General features: G+C 41.2%; 1 protein-coding gene across 2 annotated transcripts; it reads right to left on the bottom strand.

The window, feature by feature from the left end:
* Positions 1–6,874: 6,874 nt before the first annotated feature.
* Positions 6,875–17,457, bottom strand: LOC138965419 (uncharacterized). Of its 2 annotated transcripts, XR_011455451.1 has the most exons (4): positions 17,289–17,457; positions 16,361–16,418; positions 11,105–15,610; positions 6,875–10,858 (listed from the first exon to the last, which is right to left on the bottom strand). XR_011455451.1 is itself a non-coding variant. In XM_070337572.1 (3 exons), the coding sequence occupies exons 1-3, from the start codon at positions 17,400–17,402 to the stop codon at positions 13,077–13,079; spliced, it is 2,706 nt and encodes a 901-aa protein (XP_070193673.1). In that variant the 5' UTR covers positions 17,403–17,457; the 3' UTR covers positions 6,875–13,076. The 2 variants fall into 2 exon arrangements, 1 of the variants encoding a protein (XP_070193673.1); XM_070337572.1 differs by having other exon boundaries at positions 6,875–15,610.
* Between the last annotated feature and the right edge of the window lie 1,915 nt (positions 17,458–19,372).

Here is a 19,372-nt window from a genome sequence, read left to right as displayed (position 1 = left end):
AAGGTTTGTTCTCAGCTCATTTTTCTTCTGTAGAAGAGACAGAGACAGAGACATAGGGAGACAGAGAGAGCAAGAGAGAGTGTTTAATGTCCGGGTATTGGAGTAAACGGCAACGAGCTCTTTTACTCCTAGACTTAAAGCCTGTCCTTAACTATAGGCCAAGTCGACTACGCGAAGTATACTTCACGAAGCTGGCCGCATGGAGCTTTAGCACTGAGTTTTGGGTAAAAAGACTTTGCGAAGCTGGCCGCATGGAGCTTTAGCACTGAGTTTTGGGTAAAAAGACTTTGCGAAGCTGGCCGCATGGAGCTTTAGCACTGAGTTTTGGGTAAAAAGACTTTGCGAAGCTGGCCGCATGGAGCTTTAGCACTGAGTTTTGGGTGAAAAGACTTTGCGAAGCTGGCCGCATGGAGCTTTAGCACTGAGTTTTGGGTAAAAAGACTTTGCGAAGCTGGCCACATGGATCTTTAGCACTGAGTTTTGGGTAAAAAGACTTTGCGAAGTCTTTGTGTAGTCGACTTGGGGCTCAATTAAGGACAGGCTTTACCCAAGAAGGGTCTATCCTACTTGACAAATTTCACACGTATGCTCAAAATGTACATATACAACTACTAAAGGCAGAAGAGAAACAAAAGAGAAACAGACAAAGAGATGGAGAATGTGTTGAGTGGTAAGTGTAAGAGTATGTAATGCAGTATGCGTGGAACATGAACTTCTATTTACAAAGGTCAGTTCCTAGAGGCTGTAAATACTTGTAAATTGTTTCAAAATATAGTTAGTTCTTTGATATACCTCTTTTTTCACTACACATATATGTATCTTAAAGTCACAACGATTTCATTCCATCATTTATTGTTGCAAAATACTTTGAGACATGACATTTTCATACATAATTTGTCATCTTATAACGGTGGCTTTGAGTTCACATGTGCTGGTTGAAATTTTCTTTGAAATCATGTGCAAATGATTATTAGACAAATGTGTCGTGATGTTCATTCAACCTACAACTATGATATAAATATGTTTCAATTTTAGACTTGTGTATTTGAACACTGGTGCGTGATCAAAACAGATGTAAGGAACAATGCAACATGAAATGCCAGAAGCACTGTGTAGCATTGCCAGACACCATAGTGTCTTTCCTCAGTGTGGATAAAACAAAATCCTCCTTGGGGATGGAAGGAGATGTTATAGAGACCAAAGTTTTTTGTTTTTTAAAAATAATTTTCTATAATCATTCTTTTTCTTGAACAGTTTTCACAGTGAACAGAATGACCTCTACAACTTGATTAGCAGTGGTTATCTTAATTATTTTGTTTCAATGCTGCATTCTGTTTAGATCAATCAATCAATATGAGGCTTATATCGCGCGTATTCCGTGGGTACAGTTCTAAGCGCAGGGATTTATTTTTTTTTAATTTTTTTTTAATTTTAATTTTTTTTATGCAATTCATATCGCGCACATATTCAAGGCGCAGGGATTTAGATGTAACTTTGCTACACATGTATACTGATTAATGGGCACGGCTCACATGTATACTGTTTAATGGGCTCACTGTATACTGTTTAATGGGCACGGCTCACTGTATTCCAAGTTAATTTCAAATGTCAAACATTCCCAAGTGAAAAAGTACCACATAGTATACTATAGTATACTATAGTATAATATAGTATACTACAGTATACTATAGTAAATGTACCGTGTACTATAGTACTCATTTCAAAGTACTATAGTATACTATAGTAAATGTACCGTGTACTATAGTACCAATTTGCCTCTCACAAAACGTCACAAAGAAGAGCCTGCTTGAGGTTTGGATGAACTTATTGCCATCATCGGTTGAAATACGGAAATGAGTCGCTAATGTTTCAAGAAAAGGTTAAAGAGGAAGCATGTATGCAACTGCTGCCTTGGAATTCAGGTTGTGCTTGTAAGAATGAGCTGCCAGTAGTGTACAGAATGCAAATAGACCATAGAGCAAAATCTTGAGATGCTTTCGTCGTAGGTGATCTACATATATTTTAACACACAGAGAAACAGACACACAGACAGACACACAAACACACACACACACACACACACACACACAAATACACACACACACACACACACACACACACACACACACACACACACACACCACAGCTACAGCAGGAAGCTTTGATTGAACAGTTAACAAAATATTTAACAAATATTTAAAAAGTTATGATAAAACTGGCCTGGAGTTTTCCCAGCTTTATATTTACTGCACTTTTTTTTGTCTTTACAATGTTTGTTTTCATCATGGGGCATTTATGTACATTTTGCATTTGTGATGATAATCGATCCATAAGAACAATAATGAGTAGAGTACCATTAATTGTGTGGAGGGGGGCGGGGAAATAGCTCAGTACAGTCGGTAGTGGCGCTGACTTCAAAACTAGTTGTCGCTATCGGCGTGGGTTCGATCCCCGCGTTCGGCGAGGGATTTATTTCCCAGAGTCAACTTTGTGCAGACTCTCCTCGGTGTCCGAACACCCCTGTGTGCACGCATGCGCACGATAAAGAACCCAAGTTCACAGCAAAAGTCTCAGGGCTTGGAAACATGAATACACGCATGCAGGAAAGAAAAACAAGTCGCGTAAGGCGAAAATACAACATTTAGTCAAGCTGTCGAACTCACAGAATGAAACTGAACGCACTGCATTTTTTCAGCAAGACTGTATACTCGTAGCATCGTCAGTCCACCGCTCATGGCAAAGGCAGTGAAATTGACAATCCAGAAGAGCGGGGTAGTAGTTCCGCTGAGAAGGATAGCACGCTTTTCTTTATCTCTATTCTTTTTAACTTTCTGAGCTTGTTTTTAATCCAAACATATTATATCTATATGTTTTTGGAATCAGGAACCGACAAGGAATAAGATGAAATTGTTTTTAAATCGATTTCGAAAAATTTATTTTAATCATAATTTTTATATTTTTAATTTTCAGAGCTTATTTGTAATCCGAATATAACATATTTATATGTTTGTGGAATCAGAAAATGATAAAGAATAAGATGAAATTGTTTTTGAATCGTTGTATACAAATATAATTTTAATTACAATATTCAGATTTTTAATGACCAAAGTCATCAATTAAATTTTAAGCCTCCAAGCTGAAATGCAATACCAAAGTCCGGCCTTCGTCGAAGATTGCTTGGCCAAAATTTCAATCAATTTGATTGAAAAATGAGGGTGTGACAGTGCCGCCTCAACTTTTACAAAAAAGCCGGATATGACGTCATCAAAGACATTTATCAAAAAAATGAAAACACTTCTGAGGACATCATACCCATGAACTCTCATGTGAAATTTCATTAAGATCGGTCCAGTAGTTTACTCTGAATCGCTCTACACACACACACAGACAGACAAACACACACACACATACATACACCATGACCCTCGTCTCGATTCCCTCTCTATGTTAAAACATTTAGTCAAAACTTGACCAAATGTAAAAATGGGTAGCGCTGTATTCTGTATGGCAGCTCGCTTTCCCAGGGAGAAAGCAGCCCAATTTTCCATGAGTGTAACCTCACAGGACTTTAACAATCCTTATCTTCTTATCCTTATCCTATTGTTTACTACTCAACTGTTAATGTTGTACATCTGATCATGTCTCGCGAGTTACGTGTTTTTCAACTGTATCGAATCTCTCTTGAAGTTCTGTCTTAACTGGGATACGTTTTGTATGTTTACATGTTTGGTTGTTTGCATTTTTTGAAAGAATTAGATAATGCAGTACATCCTTTATTTGGAGTGGTTTGTAGGAAGTATGTAAACAATTTTACCTGGGTGAGTATAGGTGCACATTTACAAATTATTTACCAACATATTTTACTCAATACATGTATTTGTATCTTGCTTATGAAATATCATTTTTATTTGGTACAATTTACAGATTAAATACAGTGGAATCCCTCTCTAGCGACCTTGAAAATGTTGACAAAAATCGGTCCTTATGGAGGGGGGTCCTTACAGAGGGACGGGGCGGGGTCAGGAGGCCACAAAGAAAGTCACCTCAGATAGAGAGGAGAGTTACTATACGTTATTTTGTCAGTTACTCTGTGTCTGCTTTGTTTTCAGTTGCTTCATGTCATATTATGACACATATGTACGTTGCAGAAGAACATTCAAGTGTTCTTGGTTTCTTTTGTCAACTTTCTATTAAAAGCAAGAGATTGGTTGAGTTGTAATCACTTTTATAGAAGAAAATAATGTCCTTTGACAGAATTGTAATTGCTATCTTTCTTAAAGATCAATACAGTCTCTTACACAGAAAAGGTATACACAAAATATTTCAGTACTGAACATAACCTGCAGCAAAATGGAGCATTATCTGCACCAGATCAGTTTCCATATTGTGTAATAAGAATGTTTTATCCGCAGACTTATTTAGCCTCTTTGTTTTTGACTGCATTTTAATTTGTAATTGTTCTCAATGATCACATATTTGTTATGAATTGTTTATAATGGTGCATTACAGCTCACATCTTTACTTTTTTGCACAGGGGGTTGTTAATTGTGTGAAAGTGAGAGATGTGTAATGATAAAGGGCATGTAAGACTGTTATGTTTGCACATTTGCCTTTCTTCCTTTCAGGTATGTACTACATATAGAAGAAAGCTAACATTGTGATCTCCATACTGAAATACATTGTGTATATATGTGAAATGTTGAATCACAGGTCAGATTATTATGTGTTTGCACACTTTGCCTTTTTCCTTTCAGGTATGGAAGATACTATCATTGTGTTTTTGATACTGTGATGTTCCCAAAATCCTGATTCCCAATTACTCCCAGTCTTCAAAGTTCAAATTAAAGCTTTTTACTGCTGATAAAATGAACTCACATTGTTGGTGTGTGTTTTGTTAATGACTGAAAGCTTGGTCTTGCAAATATTGATACTGTACATTTTAAAGCATTTCAAAAAAAGTTTTCATTCCTTTTGTGTGTGTTTGGGAGTTTATTTATTTTGTGTTTGTAATAAACTTGGCCAAAAAATAATTGCAACAATTTTCGCACGCTAAGAAAAGCATTAAAACGCAATTCATTTTAGTTAACCTTCATATGCTCGAAAAGGTAATTATGTCAGCTGTACATATCATTTGTCCGATTGATGGTACTTTGTATAGGCATCCCGTGACAGCCTGTCAAACAAGGTCACCCCTAAAATCGACCTGACAAAAACCATAGCCACGTATTTTAAAATCTGAAAAAAATCAGAATATGCACAAACCAAACACTTGTGACAACCAATGGAAAGGCCATTCAATAGGAAGGTTTCCGCCAGTTATCTCTCTGAGGTTTTGGGTGCGTGCCCCTTGCGGGGGCAAAAAACATCGAGGTCACAAGCAGGGTCAAGGGGAAGGTCGGCTGGGCGGACAGGAGTATGACGGCTTACTAGTGCCAAAACCTGGTGTTACCCATTATCACGTGATAATTACTAATTAACACTGTCATCTGTTAGTTACTACTTTTCACGGGAAAATTACTAATTTTTAGTTTCGGCACTAGCAATCCGTCAGGAAGTGAGCCAAAACAAAAAATGAGTAATTAACAGGTGAAAGTTAGTAATTTTTCCGGAAAAATTAGTAATTTTCCGGGGAAAATTAGTAATTAACACGTGAAAATGGTAATTATCAAGGGAAAATTACTAATTTTCCCTTGATAATTACAGTTATGAGGTTTTGGCACTAGTAAGCCGTCATACAGGAGACTACAATAGGAAGGTTTCCGCCAGTTATCTCTCTTTGAGGTTTTGGGTGCTTAGAGAGTACCGTACCCCTTGCGGGGGCAAAAAACATCGAGGTCACAAGCAGGGTCAAGGGAAAGGTCGCTGGGCGGACAGGAGACTATTTCCTGTTCAGAATATTTTGATTTATGCACCTGACTTCTCTAGTCTTTATGTAGCCTTTTTGTCAAAGGCGGTAGGTGTCAACCGTTTCAGAGGCCCCAAAAGGCACGTTTTATGGCCATTTTTGAGGGGGTCCTCCACCCAAAGAGCTATATCTGCTCAAGTTCTCAATGATTTGCTTTGGAAATTTCAGAAATTATGACCAATAGGCTGACCTAAATCGGTGTTTACTTTTGCAAATGTGTATAATAAGCGTGTTGTATTACGCACATTTTCCGAAAGAACTAAAAAAATATTCATATTAATTCAGGGTTTTAGGTTAAAAAATCGTGACTTTGCCTGCTAAGAAAAAAATGGATGAGGCAATAGGTGCCAAAGTTTGAGGCAGATCCGAGTGCTGGTTTACATTTGCTGGAGATGGGAACGCGCAAGAAAATGTATCGATCACCGTCCTTGGTAATGCGTACAGTAGCGGTGGAGATAAACTGACCTTGGCCTGTGCTTCCTTCGCTGCGGGTCACAAAAGCGCAACTCACCGAGCACAGCACGCCGGAACAGGATAGTAAGCACAGGCCCAGGACTGTTAGTGGCTGCAAAACGTGCCTTTTGTGGCCTCTGAAACGGTTGCAGATTTTAAAATACGGGGCAATGGTTTTTGTCAGGTCGATTTTAGGGGTGACCTTGTTTGACAGGCTGTCACGGGATGCCTAGACAAAGTACCGTCAATCGGACAAATGATATGTACAGCTGACATAATTACCTTTTGGGGCATATAACGTTCAACTAAAATAAATTGCGTTTTAATGCTTTTCTTAGCGTGCGAAAAATTGTTGGCCAAGTTTATATGTATGAGTATCTTAATCTCATTAATATCTCAATAATATATACATAATCAAACTTGTTTCTGATACACTGTTAGTTTACACACACACACACACACACACACACACACACACACACACACACACACAAAGAAAATATGCTTCTCAAACACTGTGGTACAAAAAAAGTTATATTTCAGATGTATCTTCTCCATATATGAAGACATTAATTCATCATACATTATCTCATATTTGTACACTGCACGTCACACAAAAGAATAAATATGACAACAATAACTGTACAATACCAGTGAAACATATTTAGCCTTAAAAAAAAAAGTGACTGAATATCTCATTTGTTCTGTCCTTAAACACAGCAACATATTTCAAGTTTCACATTGTTGCACAAATGTGGGGTAATGTTTTTAACGTATTTTCCTCTAAGGAGGGTGTACTTTTCCTCTTTAGTCAAACAAAAATTCAGACTCTTCGGTATGGAATATAAAATAAAACTGGGAAGAAATTAAGAACGATTTTCAATTCTGTTAATGTAATGATTTAGTTCTTTCTTTATTTGGTGTTTAACGTCGTTTTCAACCACGAAGGTTATATCGCAATGGATAGAGCCACTTGTTAATTGTTTCTTGTTCACAAAAAGCACTAATCAAAAAATTGCTCCAGGGGCTTGCAACGTAGTACAATATATTACCTTACTGGGAGAATGCAAGTTTCCAGTACAAAGGACTTAACATTTCTTACATACTGCTTGACTAAAATCTTTACAAAAATGGACTATATTCTATACAAGAAACACTTAACAAGGGTAAAAGGAGAAACAGAATCCGTTAGTCGCCTCTTACGACATGCTGGGGAGCATCGGGTAAATTCTTCCCCCTAACCCGCGGGGGGTAATGATTTAGTTACATATGCACAGTGTCAAAAGAACAAGTGGAGGAACAACAGGGTTTAATGTTTCAGAATGTGATTGAAAATACAATGTAAAAACAAAACACAAAACAAATACTGAATCATACCACAACCTGTATACATCTGTAAAACTATAAGATTCATCATAGATCTTTTGTGGACCTTATGTCCGATACAATACATCAATACCACTCTTTTCTTTATGCTCCCCCATTCTTAGAAAACAGCTTGTATATTGCAAAACCATTAGTGTACACTTGGTCCTTAACCATACCAGATGCACACACACACATGCACTGAACTTAAAAAACTGACAGGTATGGGGAAAAAAGGTGCACATACTTTTTCTTTCTTTATTTGGTGTTTAACGTCGTTTTCAACCACGAAGGTTATATCGCGACGGGGAAAGGGGGGGAGATGGGATAGAGCCACTTGTTAATTGTTTCTTGTTCACAAAAGCACTAATCAAAAAATTGCTCCAGGGGCTGGCAACGTAGTACAATATATGACCTTACTGGGAGAATGCAAGTTTCCAGTACAAAGGACTTAACATTTCTTACATACTGCTTGACTAAAATCTTTACAAACATTGACTATATTCTATACAAGAAACACTTAACAAGGGTAAAAAGAGAAACAGAATCCGTTAGTCGCCTCTTACGACTTGCATCGGGTAAATTCTTCCCCCTAACCCGCGAGGGGTTCTACATGAACTACTTCGACCGCCAAAAGGTTAGTTTTGATTGATTTTTTGAATGAAAATCCAACAGGCACAGACGTGGCAAACAAAATAGGCTATGCCCGAGAGCATACACTAATAATTGTCCAGAAATTTGTTTTCATCTGAAGCGCCAAAAATCAAAAACAACCCATCAACATTGGGGGCGTGAGGCCCTACCCAAAAAAAAGACATGATACATACGTGATACGTGAGAGTCTATGGCCCAGCAGCCTTACAATCAAGTTGGTACTCAAAAGGTAAATTTAATAGCCTAGGACAACATGATTTTATAGCCCTTTTCAAAGTTGGTAATTTGATTCTGGTAAAAGAAATGTTTGGAGGCACTTTGGGTTGTTTGGAACCTGTCACTTCAATGTAGCAATCCAAATATGGTAACCCGCCCCCCCCTCCTTTTGATACCACAAATCTGAGAAAATTAGGCCTTAAAACAACCTCAAAATGGACGTAAACTTACAGAGGTTATCAACAGAAAATAAGAGAAAACATGGTCTTTATGGGGACTTAAAGGGGGGTTCTGCTGTAGCCCACTATGTAAGACTGTAATTACAAAAACAACATACATGTATACACTCATAAACCACACACACACACACACTCACACACCCAACAGAACCAATGTCTTACATGATGAATGAGCCCAACTGCAGAAAAATCTATGAAAAAGAATAATAACAAGAAGAGCAAACGCTCGATCGAGTCACTTTCGCAGTTCTGAATATTATATGAGGCATCAGATGGACAGGAAGAAATTGCTATTCACAACACAATGAGTCACGTTCACATAAAATTTGAGCCCGGTCACTTTTATAGTTTCCGAGAAAAGCCCAACGTTAAGTTGTGTGTTGCCGAACAGAAAAGGCTAGTTATCTCCCTTGTTTTTCTGATAACGTTCGTAAAAGGCTACAGATGTAAATACTTTGATGTAAAGAATAATCCTACAAAGTTTCAATCACATCCGATGAACTTTGTCAAAGATATAAAATGTCTAATTTTTCCTTTGACGCTGACCTGTGACCTTGAAAAAGGTCAAAGGTCAACGAAACCATCGTTAAAGTGTAGAGGTCATTGGAGGTCACGACTAAACAAAATATGAGCCCGATCGCTTTGATAGTTTCCGAGAAAAGTTTGTCAAAGATATAAAATGTCTAATTTTTCCTTTGACGCTGACCTGTGACCTTGAAAAAGGTCAAAGGTCAACGAAACCATCGTTAAAGTGTAGAGGTCATTGGAGGTCACGACTAAACAAAATATGAGCCCGATCGCTTTGATAGTTTCCGAGAAAAGTCCAACGTTAAGGTGGTGTCTACGGACGGCCGGCCGGACGGCCGGCCGGCCGGCCGGACAGACTAACACTGACCAATTACATAGAGTCACTTTTTCTCAAGTGACTCAAAAACTAGCAATACATGTAGTAGCATGTTACATAGCTTGATGACATGCGGTTTTTAAACAAATCAGATCAAAATGAGCAAAGCAAACGTAAACAGTTGACAACAGATAGAATCATTCACAAAACCTCAATGCCCATAATTTTGCTCCAGTTGGTTCTATGTGCTATGCAGATCGTTTCATCACAAACACCATTACTGTGAACCGGTAAAATACACAGTACACACAGAAAGCCATTTCATAGGTGCCAATGAGGATCTAGATAGCGTCATACAGTATATCGTCGCTGTAATTCACAACCCTCCTAACTCAATTTTTGAGGTTTTGATAAAACGATATTAAGCTCCCTTATTATGTTGCCCGTGTGGTGATCAAAGCTCGTTGCTCCAACTGCTTTCTAAAGTGAAGAAAAGTTCTTGAGAAGAAAACTCGTATCTTCATTTCTTTGAAGTGAACGTCAACAACAAAAACGCTCAAGTTAAACTTAGAAGGTTTTCGTGCCACACTTTGACGGAAACTACATCATAATTTGAAAGATACGGGGTTCCTCTGTTGTATTTTTAGCTTGAGATAACGAGGTTTGTGAATTACAGCGACGATATTTTGGTCATATTCAAATGCACTTCTTTTGGGAAAATGTTTCTGTTGCTTATTCTAAACTTCAGCCACACACACACTCCCACACACACTCCCACACACACACTCCCACACACACTCCCACACACACACTCCCACACACACACTCCCACACACACTCCCACACACACTCCCACACACTCCCACACACACTAGATGCAAACAAAACAAGAAATGGGAAAGCGTATTTTGATTAGACTACACAACAACACCAAAAGATAACATACAACAAAACTGGAGTTTTCCAATAATCAATCAGTAACTACAGCATCCGACAACAGGTAAGTCACTAATGTAGTACATGTACTAACAGTAGTATTACACGTAGAAGCATATCTTTGGGATAATATGGTGCTTCGCTTAACAAGACGTACCCCTCATGCTTTCAATATAACACGAGAAACATCCACAACTGTGGTGCTGCCAGTGCAAAATAGATTCAGCGCAGAAAAAAAGCATGCTACTAAGGCCAAAAAAAAAATAGGCCTGTTTACGGTAACCCGACCGACCCTAGTTTTTTCGCGCGACCCTAGACTTTTTTTTGGCATTTGGGGAAAAAAAAAAAAAAAATCTTGGTTTTTTTGCAAAATAACGTAAAAATATGGTTTTTTGGAGGAAAAAAAAAAAAAAAAAAAAAAAACCATCCCGACCTACCGACCCTATTTTTTGGGCCTATGTTACCGTAAACAGACCTTTTTTTTTTTTTGGCCTAAACAGGCAAACAAAAGAGAGTAATCAGTACAGAATGCAAACCAGCCACCAAACAACGTTTAAAATCAAAACTTGTAAGTTACTGTTAACAGGAAAATATTGATGAGTGTTGCTCCATTAAGCCAAAAAAAAAAAAATTGTCTGTTTAGGGTAACATGACCAAAAAAAGTAGGGTCGGTAGGTAGGTAGGGGTTTTTTTTTGGTTTTTTGGTTTTTTTTGTGTGTGTGTAAATTCACTTCTTATATTTAATGAATACGTTTCAAAACTAACGTATAAATAAAACAGAGAGAAAGGGAGAGAAAGAAACGCCAAATGTCTCTTTTTAGCATTTTTACCTTTTTTTTTTCTTTTTTTTTTTTTAAATCAAAAAAAAGTTTTTGGGTCGGCGCCAAATCGATAGGGTCGGTCGGGTTACCCTAAACAGACAATTTTTTTTTTTGGCCTTACAGAAGAAAACATTCCCTTGAGTCATTTTAACAAAAACAAAAATATACCATTTATGAGTTACGAAAAAGTATTTTAAGGAGTAAGCAGATGCGTCTACACACACAGCCAGTCAGTGATAAAACAGTACAAGCATAGAAAAGTTCAAATTTGACTTGGGTCAAACAGACTTTCAATGTTTCATCATGTCTGCAGATCACCACAACCCAAAACCATGTCAAGTTTCAAAGCTCTGGCTTCATAAACTTCTGAGAAAATTATAATTTTACCGTTTTTAATTTTACCTGACCTTGACCATACTGTGACCTTGAAATGTGACATGGGTCAACAAGACTTTTAACGTGTCTTGAGAATGAGATCATCAAAATCTATCAATGGGTGAAGTTGCAAAGTTCCAGCTCCATGCACATCCAAGATAGTCTCAACATTAAGATCTGTGTCTACGGACAGCTGTTCTTTCTTTATTTGGTGTTTAACGTCGTTTTCAACCACGAAGGTTATATCGCGACGGGGAAAGGGGGAGATGGGATAGAGCCACTTGTTAATTGTTTCTTGTTCACAAAAGCACTAATCAAAAAATTGCTCCAGGGGCTTGCAACGTAGTACAATATATGACCTTACTGGGAGAATGCAAGTTTCCAGTACAAAGGACTAAACATTTCTTACATACTGCTTGACTAAAATCTTTACAAACATTGACTATATTCTATACAAGAAACACTTAACAAGGGTAAAAAGAGAAACAGAATCCGTTAGTCGCCTCTTACGACATGCTAGGGAGCATCGGGTAAATTCTTCCCCCTAACCCGCGGAGGTTCTACGGACAGCTGGCAGGCTGACCTTACAACACTGGTCATTGCAAAGGCTCTCCCGTTTTACTCAGGTGAGCCAAAAACACAGAATCCAGGTCTTATGTAATGTCAGTGGAACATGTTCCTATTCATAATTATACATTTTGTGAATTTATAATGTTCAAATTCAAAGCAAGTAAATTTCTTTTTATGTAAAATATCTTTTCAGTAAATTTGAGAACTTTCCATCTTTCATTTGGTAAGCCAGTCAGAGCTAGCAAACTGCAAAAATACATGTACTGTATATCCTTATTTGCTAACTTGTATGCGGCGTATAAGCTGTATGGGCCCAATACATGAATGCACACCTATTTTGTGTCAAAAATGATGGTTGCGTCTAATGCCCTGTATCATTTGTAGACCGTAGAAGACGGAAACTGTAAACTAAAATTGGGAACTCGCTACCTTTCAAGCAAGTAAACAAATGAGATTTCTCCCCATAGTTGAACAGGAGTGCTTCGTTATCCTCAAAACAACATCACCATCATCATCACTATAGTTATCATTATTAAAGAGAAATTTTAATCCAACAAGCTGCAATACTTGTCAATGTCACTGAGGTATTTGATGTCAATGTTTATACACCTTCAAAAATGTGCTGCAAATGCTGATATGACACATGTTGATGTTGCACAGCTCACTTCAAAGGAAGCACGAAAGTTGACACATCGTCTTCAGTCATCGTCATCTATGCAGATGACCTCCACAACATCATCGTCAGAGGCACGCACCACCGTCCAGTCCTTGAAGGAGCGTGCCTGAGCGGGAGGTCGCTTACACACACTAGCGGCGGAAGGAGATGCCTCTTCTTTTGTGGCCGCAGAGCTTTGCAAGTTTCCTGGGTTGCGCAAGATGCTGGGTTGATGGTGTCCGCTGTGACTGAGCAGTGACCGGCTAAACACAGGTTTGGGAGATGCCGAGTGTTGTGATGAGTGGCGCACACTGTTGTGAGAAATGTGTGACTGTGTTTGGGGTGGTGGCTGCGATGGTTGAGGAGCTGGGTTGACCCCTGTGGGCTCACTGTGCGAGTCTGAATGCAGAAAGTTTGGCTGTTGAGGCAAGCGCTGCAGCCTGGAAGTGGACGAGGACGCTGATGTGCACTCCAGCCCCAGAGAGGCGGCAAGCTGTTCATTACTCAAGTCGCTCGCACTGTACACAGCACCAATACTAATACCAGTCTTGGCACCATGAGCACCGTCTTCCGTCTTCACAGCCCCAGCATTCCTGCCAGCTGGAGTCAGGTTGAACATGCTGAGTTGTTTCCTCATTGCAGCCGATCTTTCACGATCAGCAGCAGCCGAGGCCGACCCATGCTGAGAGTGGGAAGCTACGTACGTATCTGACTGCCCAAGCTGAGCACCAGGCCTGGACTCTAACTGTTGCATCAGCAGTGACTTGGGTGCTGTTCTTCCTGGGAAATGCACCGGTTCTGAGGTGACGGCTGAGGACGAGAAGTCTGCGGCTCTGTGCAGCATCTGAGGCACTGGCTTCTCCGGCATCATCCACGGCGTGGGCACTCCACCGCTGTCCGCCCTGGACATGGACAGGGGATACACCATCTCTTTCTGTGCCAGCCGCTTTTCATGCTCCTCGTCTGAAGAGGAGGAAGCAGTCTCAATAGTGAAGTCATCAAAGCTGTCCTGCTCAGGCAGCTGCTGTTTGCGTTTGCTCTTGGGACAGGGACGCAGATGTCTGGGGAGGGATCTCTGGATTCCACTGGAACTGGGCTTCGAGTGTCTCTGGCCTGAGCTGTGTGACAACCCCCTCGACAAGTGGGATGAGCCTGGGACCATGGGAGGAGTCTCCTCGATGGGAACAAACACCAGTTTCTGAGACTCCTTCCCGTTCTCTGTCCAGTTCTTGCTGACCTGTTTCACGAGGAACTGTGGCATGGGAGCCTGATGGGCTGTGAAGCAAGAGGTGGGGTAGGGATAGGGCATATCAGGGTGACCAGAGAGCTGGTAGGCAGAACCACTTTGCCCACCGTATCTTGCAGGTTTGTAGTTAGAGTTCTGCCTGAACTGCAGCCTGTAATCAGAAGGCACTGGCATCTTCTGCACTGCGTTGAACATGTGTTCAGGTACGTCCACTTGCACTATGGATATGTCATCGTCGATGGCTATCTCTTGGTTGACAATGGTCCTTCTCCTCATAGTCCAATGCCGTATTTCTTCCACGCGCAACCTAGTCAGTTTGAGCATACACTTCTTTGTCAGCAGAAGCAGCCTTCGACTTCTTGCGTTCAAACCTGTCCGCAATGTCTTGATAAACTCTCTCCTTTCCACATTGTTGAATTTAAATGTGTGGCAGTACCCAGTCACAATGCCCTTTCTCTTTCTGTGCATGATGGGATAGTCCGGAACACGGTAGCGAAGCTTGGCGGCCATTGCATCCTGAACCGGTTCCGAGCAGTACAGTTCAATGCCGGTGAGAGGCGGCACAACCAGGTCGCCCTTCATGTGATTCTTCAACCTCTGCCCCAAGGGAGAGGCAAAGTCGATGGACAGAAGGGAGCCCTGTGCCGCGCGTCTGTCAAAGACCTCGCTTTCACTGGCGTCCTCATTGTCCAGACAGAAGCTGAGTCGCTTCCTGGCCGCTTCGGCACTCTCGCGGCTGAGCTGAGACATGAGGGAGCGAGTTGTGCGCGGGGAATGTAACGGCTCCCCAGCGATGGGTCCCTCCACTGCGATGATCTGACAATCCAGGTCCACCTCTCCGTGACTCTCTGCTTCATGCTTGATCTTCACGGCTTTCGAGTTCGTCACCAGGCCCAAGCCTTTCAAGAATTCTTCCTCGGACATACGCTGTGAGGGTGGAGGGTCAGGCGAGGCCACGCGTTTTCGTTTGGGAGCCCAGTGAGCGTGAACAGGGCGGGAGTTGTCCCACTTACGAAGGTTCTTTCTACAGCGTTGCTCTCGCAGCTGAGCCTTGCGGCGTGCAAACTCCTCCAGCATGAGCTGCTGTCGACGCGTGCAGTGGCCGGAGAACTTGTTGACGAAACTCTGCACCTGTCGGTCACCGCTGGTCACTACCACCTTGTTGCTGCTGCCACCACCACTGTCAAAGGGAACGCTTTGAGCAGCAGCAGCAGTAGTGGCTGAGGTGGCACTGCAGCTCTGTTTGTGAAGGAGCATGGCTGTGTATTCTTTGAACTGTTGCTTGCACACAGGGCAACACAGGACCCCCTGGCTCCTGGCTTGGGGTGCGTCTGAAACACAAAGCACATTTATATCAGTTCTGCGCAATTCTCAACATTTTCTGCTGCATACACAATTTCTACAATAAACAAATTGCAGAAATACAGTGAAGTGTTATCCCGACTTTAGATGTGGTATGCGTCTTTAGGTGCAACCAGCCACCTGCACTTGTGGCAGAATGACCGAGGTCTTTTATGTGCCACTGTGGTGACACGGGGGTGGGACATGGATACCATCTCTGAGTCTCATAAAGTTGACCCGTGTCCGTGCCGGCCTCGATTCGAACCCGTGACCCTGGGATCACAAGTCCAGTGATCTACCCACTGAGCTACCCGGGACCCTGGGATCACAAGTCCAGTGCTCTACTGCTTGTGCTACCCGGGCCCCCGATTGTGGAAATAATGCTTTCAGGTTTTGTTATGATCAGAGGAAGTGATTTTCCCTAAATGTGAGGCAAGCTGAGTTTTTTTATAGCTTAGTTGGAATAATCAGTGGAGACAAGCCGTTGTCGTCTCAGTCAATAATCAGCATCCATCTGCATGTTTTCAAAAGAATACACCATTTCCCCATTGTCAACTCAATAGGTATAGAGATAGAGGGAGAGAGAGAGAGGGAGAGACAGACAGAGACATTGATAATGTGAGAAACTGAAGACAGACCAACAAAGTCATAAACAAGCAGATATAACAGAACATTTAAACCATCGAATCTTAAAAAAAGGTAGCAACCAGCTAACCCTTTCCTGTCTTCAACAACCTTACCGTTTACACCACTCATCATCATCAGGTCCCCGGTTCCATTCTGCGAGTACACTGATGCCTGAAATGAAAGAAAACACGATCATGCACTTCAACCCGACGCACGCCACGTGCATAATCCATTCAGAGAAAAAAAACGTTGAAAAGTCATGGCAAAGTATTTTAGTTGCGATCTACTCTGCCATACAGTTACACATTGATGGGCTACCTGATGAACTAAATACTGTCATGAAGTTACACATTGATGGGCTACCATTTGGACCCTGATGAACTAAACACTGTGTCATGAACTTTAAAGGGAGATGGACGGTCGTCCAATCATACATCTAGACACAGCTCCTTACTATTACTAATAATACTATGACACACTGATCACTGACTGATGAGTAATTTTCATTTTTCATTTCATATACTCTATTACAATGTATCCCCTTGCTGGGAACTTTGAGTCGCTTCCTCCCAGTGGAAAGCTAGCAGCAACAAGAGTGGCGCTACCTCCCAGTGGAAAGCTAGCAGCAACAAGAGTGGCGCTACCTCCCAGTGGAAAGCTAGCAGCAACAAGAGTGGCGCTACCTCCCAGTGGAAAGCTAGCAGCAACAAGAGTGGCGCTACCTCCCAGTGGAAAGCTAGCAGCAACAAGAGTGGCGCTTCCTCCCAGTGGAAAGCTAGCAGCAACAAGAGTGGCGCTACCCAGGTGTGTGCTTGTTTAGGTGTAATCAGCCACCTGCACTTACGGCAGTATGACCAAGGTATTTTACGTGCCACTGTGGTGACACGGGGGTGGGACATGGATACCATCTGAGTCTGCTCAGTAAAGTTGACCCCAGTCCGTCCTTACTGGGATTCGAACCTATGATTTTAGAACCACAAGTCCAGTGCTCTACCAACTGAGCTACCCGGCCTACTTCAAGAAAGTGAAGCAAAGTCTTACCGGCAATGCTTTTTGTTGCATGGCGAAGGACAAGGCAGGCGACTTGTCCATGATAACTGCAGGTAAATAACTCTTTCTGGTCATTTTGAGTCCATGTGTAGACAGGCCAAGCATCTGGCTTTCACACACATCTCTAGTTTCACGTCTGCAATAGAAAAACACACTATTTATAAATGGCATTACAATATTACAGAAAAGGGGATGTCACAGGTCATATCTGATGGAGTAATAATAATAATAATAATAAAACATTCTTTTATAGCGCTGTTCACCGCCGAATGGCAGTCTCATGGCGCTTTACATTAGACATTAAAATTTAACATTTGAACCCAAAGCATAGCTGCCTACCTAATATTTGTGGGATGAGGGGTTGCTTTCCACGATATCTGGTAGGACAAGTGCAAAAAGCACCTTTATTTCCACATGGGAAGTGGAAGCACATGGATGCATTTTGTCAAAAGACATGTCAAATTTACCCTGTCGATCCTTGCAAGATGGATTGTTACGCTGTTACCTAGCAGAAGCCACTCACTGACCAAGAATGTTAAATCACGAAATGTTCTCCCCCCTTTCCTAACCTAGGTGGTGGGTTCAAGTGCTAGTCTTTCGGATGAGACGAAAAACCGAGGTCCCTTCGTGTACACTACATTGGGGTGTGCACGTTAAAGATCCCACGATTGACAAAAGGGTCTTTCCTGGCAAAATTGTATAGGCATAGATAAAAATGTCCACCAAATACCCGTGTGACTTGGAATAAAGCATAAAAAAAATTCCATCTCACACGGCATTAAGTCTCAGGGCTTGGAAACATGAATACACGCATGCAGGAAAAAAAAAATGGGTAGCGCCGTATACTGTATGGCAGCTCGCTTTCCCCAGGGAGAAAGCAGCCCGAATTTCTGTGAGGTTACCCTCATGGACTATATAACATCTTATCCTTATCCTTATCCTTCTCACACAAATTTCTCACATGATAATGCAGGGGGAAAAAAACATACCCTTGTTTGCTTCTTTTTTTTGTCTCACAGAGAGATGACAGATTGAGAACCACACTTCAGATAAGAGAAAATAACACTTTGATTCATTTGACGCAACCAAATAACGCTAGTAGTTATCGTTAGATGTGGTTGTGATATCCACATTTATCAGTCACAATGTCGAGAAAGGAGGAATCATATCAGATCGAGGCGTAGGCCGAGATCTGATATGTTTCCGCCTTTTCAGACATTGTGACTGATAAATGTGGATATCACAGCCACATCTAACGATAACGAATTTATTGCGTTTTGTTTTGGACAGTTTCAAACGCATCCTTTTTCAAAATAAACAAGACAGGCTATTCCGTAAACCTTCCGTCGGTAGCTGCTAAGAGTCTTCTTTGGGATCACCTCAAGGTCTCGGCCAACCAAGACTATGGCATACTCGTAGCAAAGCCGCCGAATGGTACCATAAACCAAGAATAGTGACGTAAGAGAATAGAATGTCGTCTTTTGATTTGGAACGTGACGTGTTTCAGAACTTCTTTTCGACAACTCGGATGATCGTTTTCACTGAACGATGGACATTGAAGTGATCAGAATTTCAGAGAATTGTCTTTTACTTTCACAGAACCTGCTGAAAGACTTGCGATTATGTAACAATGCGCGAGTCGCAATGATACAGGTAGGAATTATGCACAGTGAATGTGACCTCTTCCAGTCTCTCTCCCTTTCATTCCCTCTGTTTTCTTCATCGAGTCGTCAGGTCAGTTACGTTTTAATCTCAGGGCTGGTGCGGTGTAAACCATTGTGCCTGCAGACACTTTTGCTTCTATCTCGCTAGGGGGTGAAATCTCTTTCAAATTGTAGTCAAAGTTATTCAGTTCTCACAAGTGTCTGCTGCTTGTGTCTCTTGTTGTTTTACTGCTAAATTGCCATTCAATGCAACCCCCGTGGGTAAGACTTCAGATCCAATTTTTAGGACACATGACTGCGTACAAAAGATTGGGCATGCTTTTCTCTTCTTTGACGATTTGCCTTTTCGCTTGTTGTGTACTCAATTCTTCATCAAAGAATGTTTATGGGAAATATCTCGCTCCACTGTTT

This window comes from Littorina saxatilis, linkage group LG4, assembly GCF_037325665.1.
Source record: "Littorina saxatilis isolate snail1 linkage group LG4, US_GU_Lsax_2.0, whole genome shotgun sequence".
Taxonomy (NCBI): Eukaryota; Metazoa; Mollusca; class Gastropoda; order Littorinimorpha; family Littorinidae; genus Littorina; species Littorina saxatilis.
Note: the sequence above shows the minus strand (reverse complement) of the source record. Positions and strands in the feature narration are given on the sequence as shown.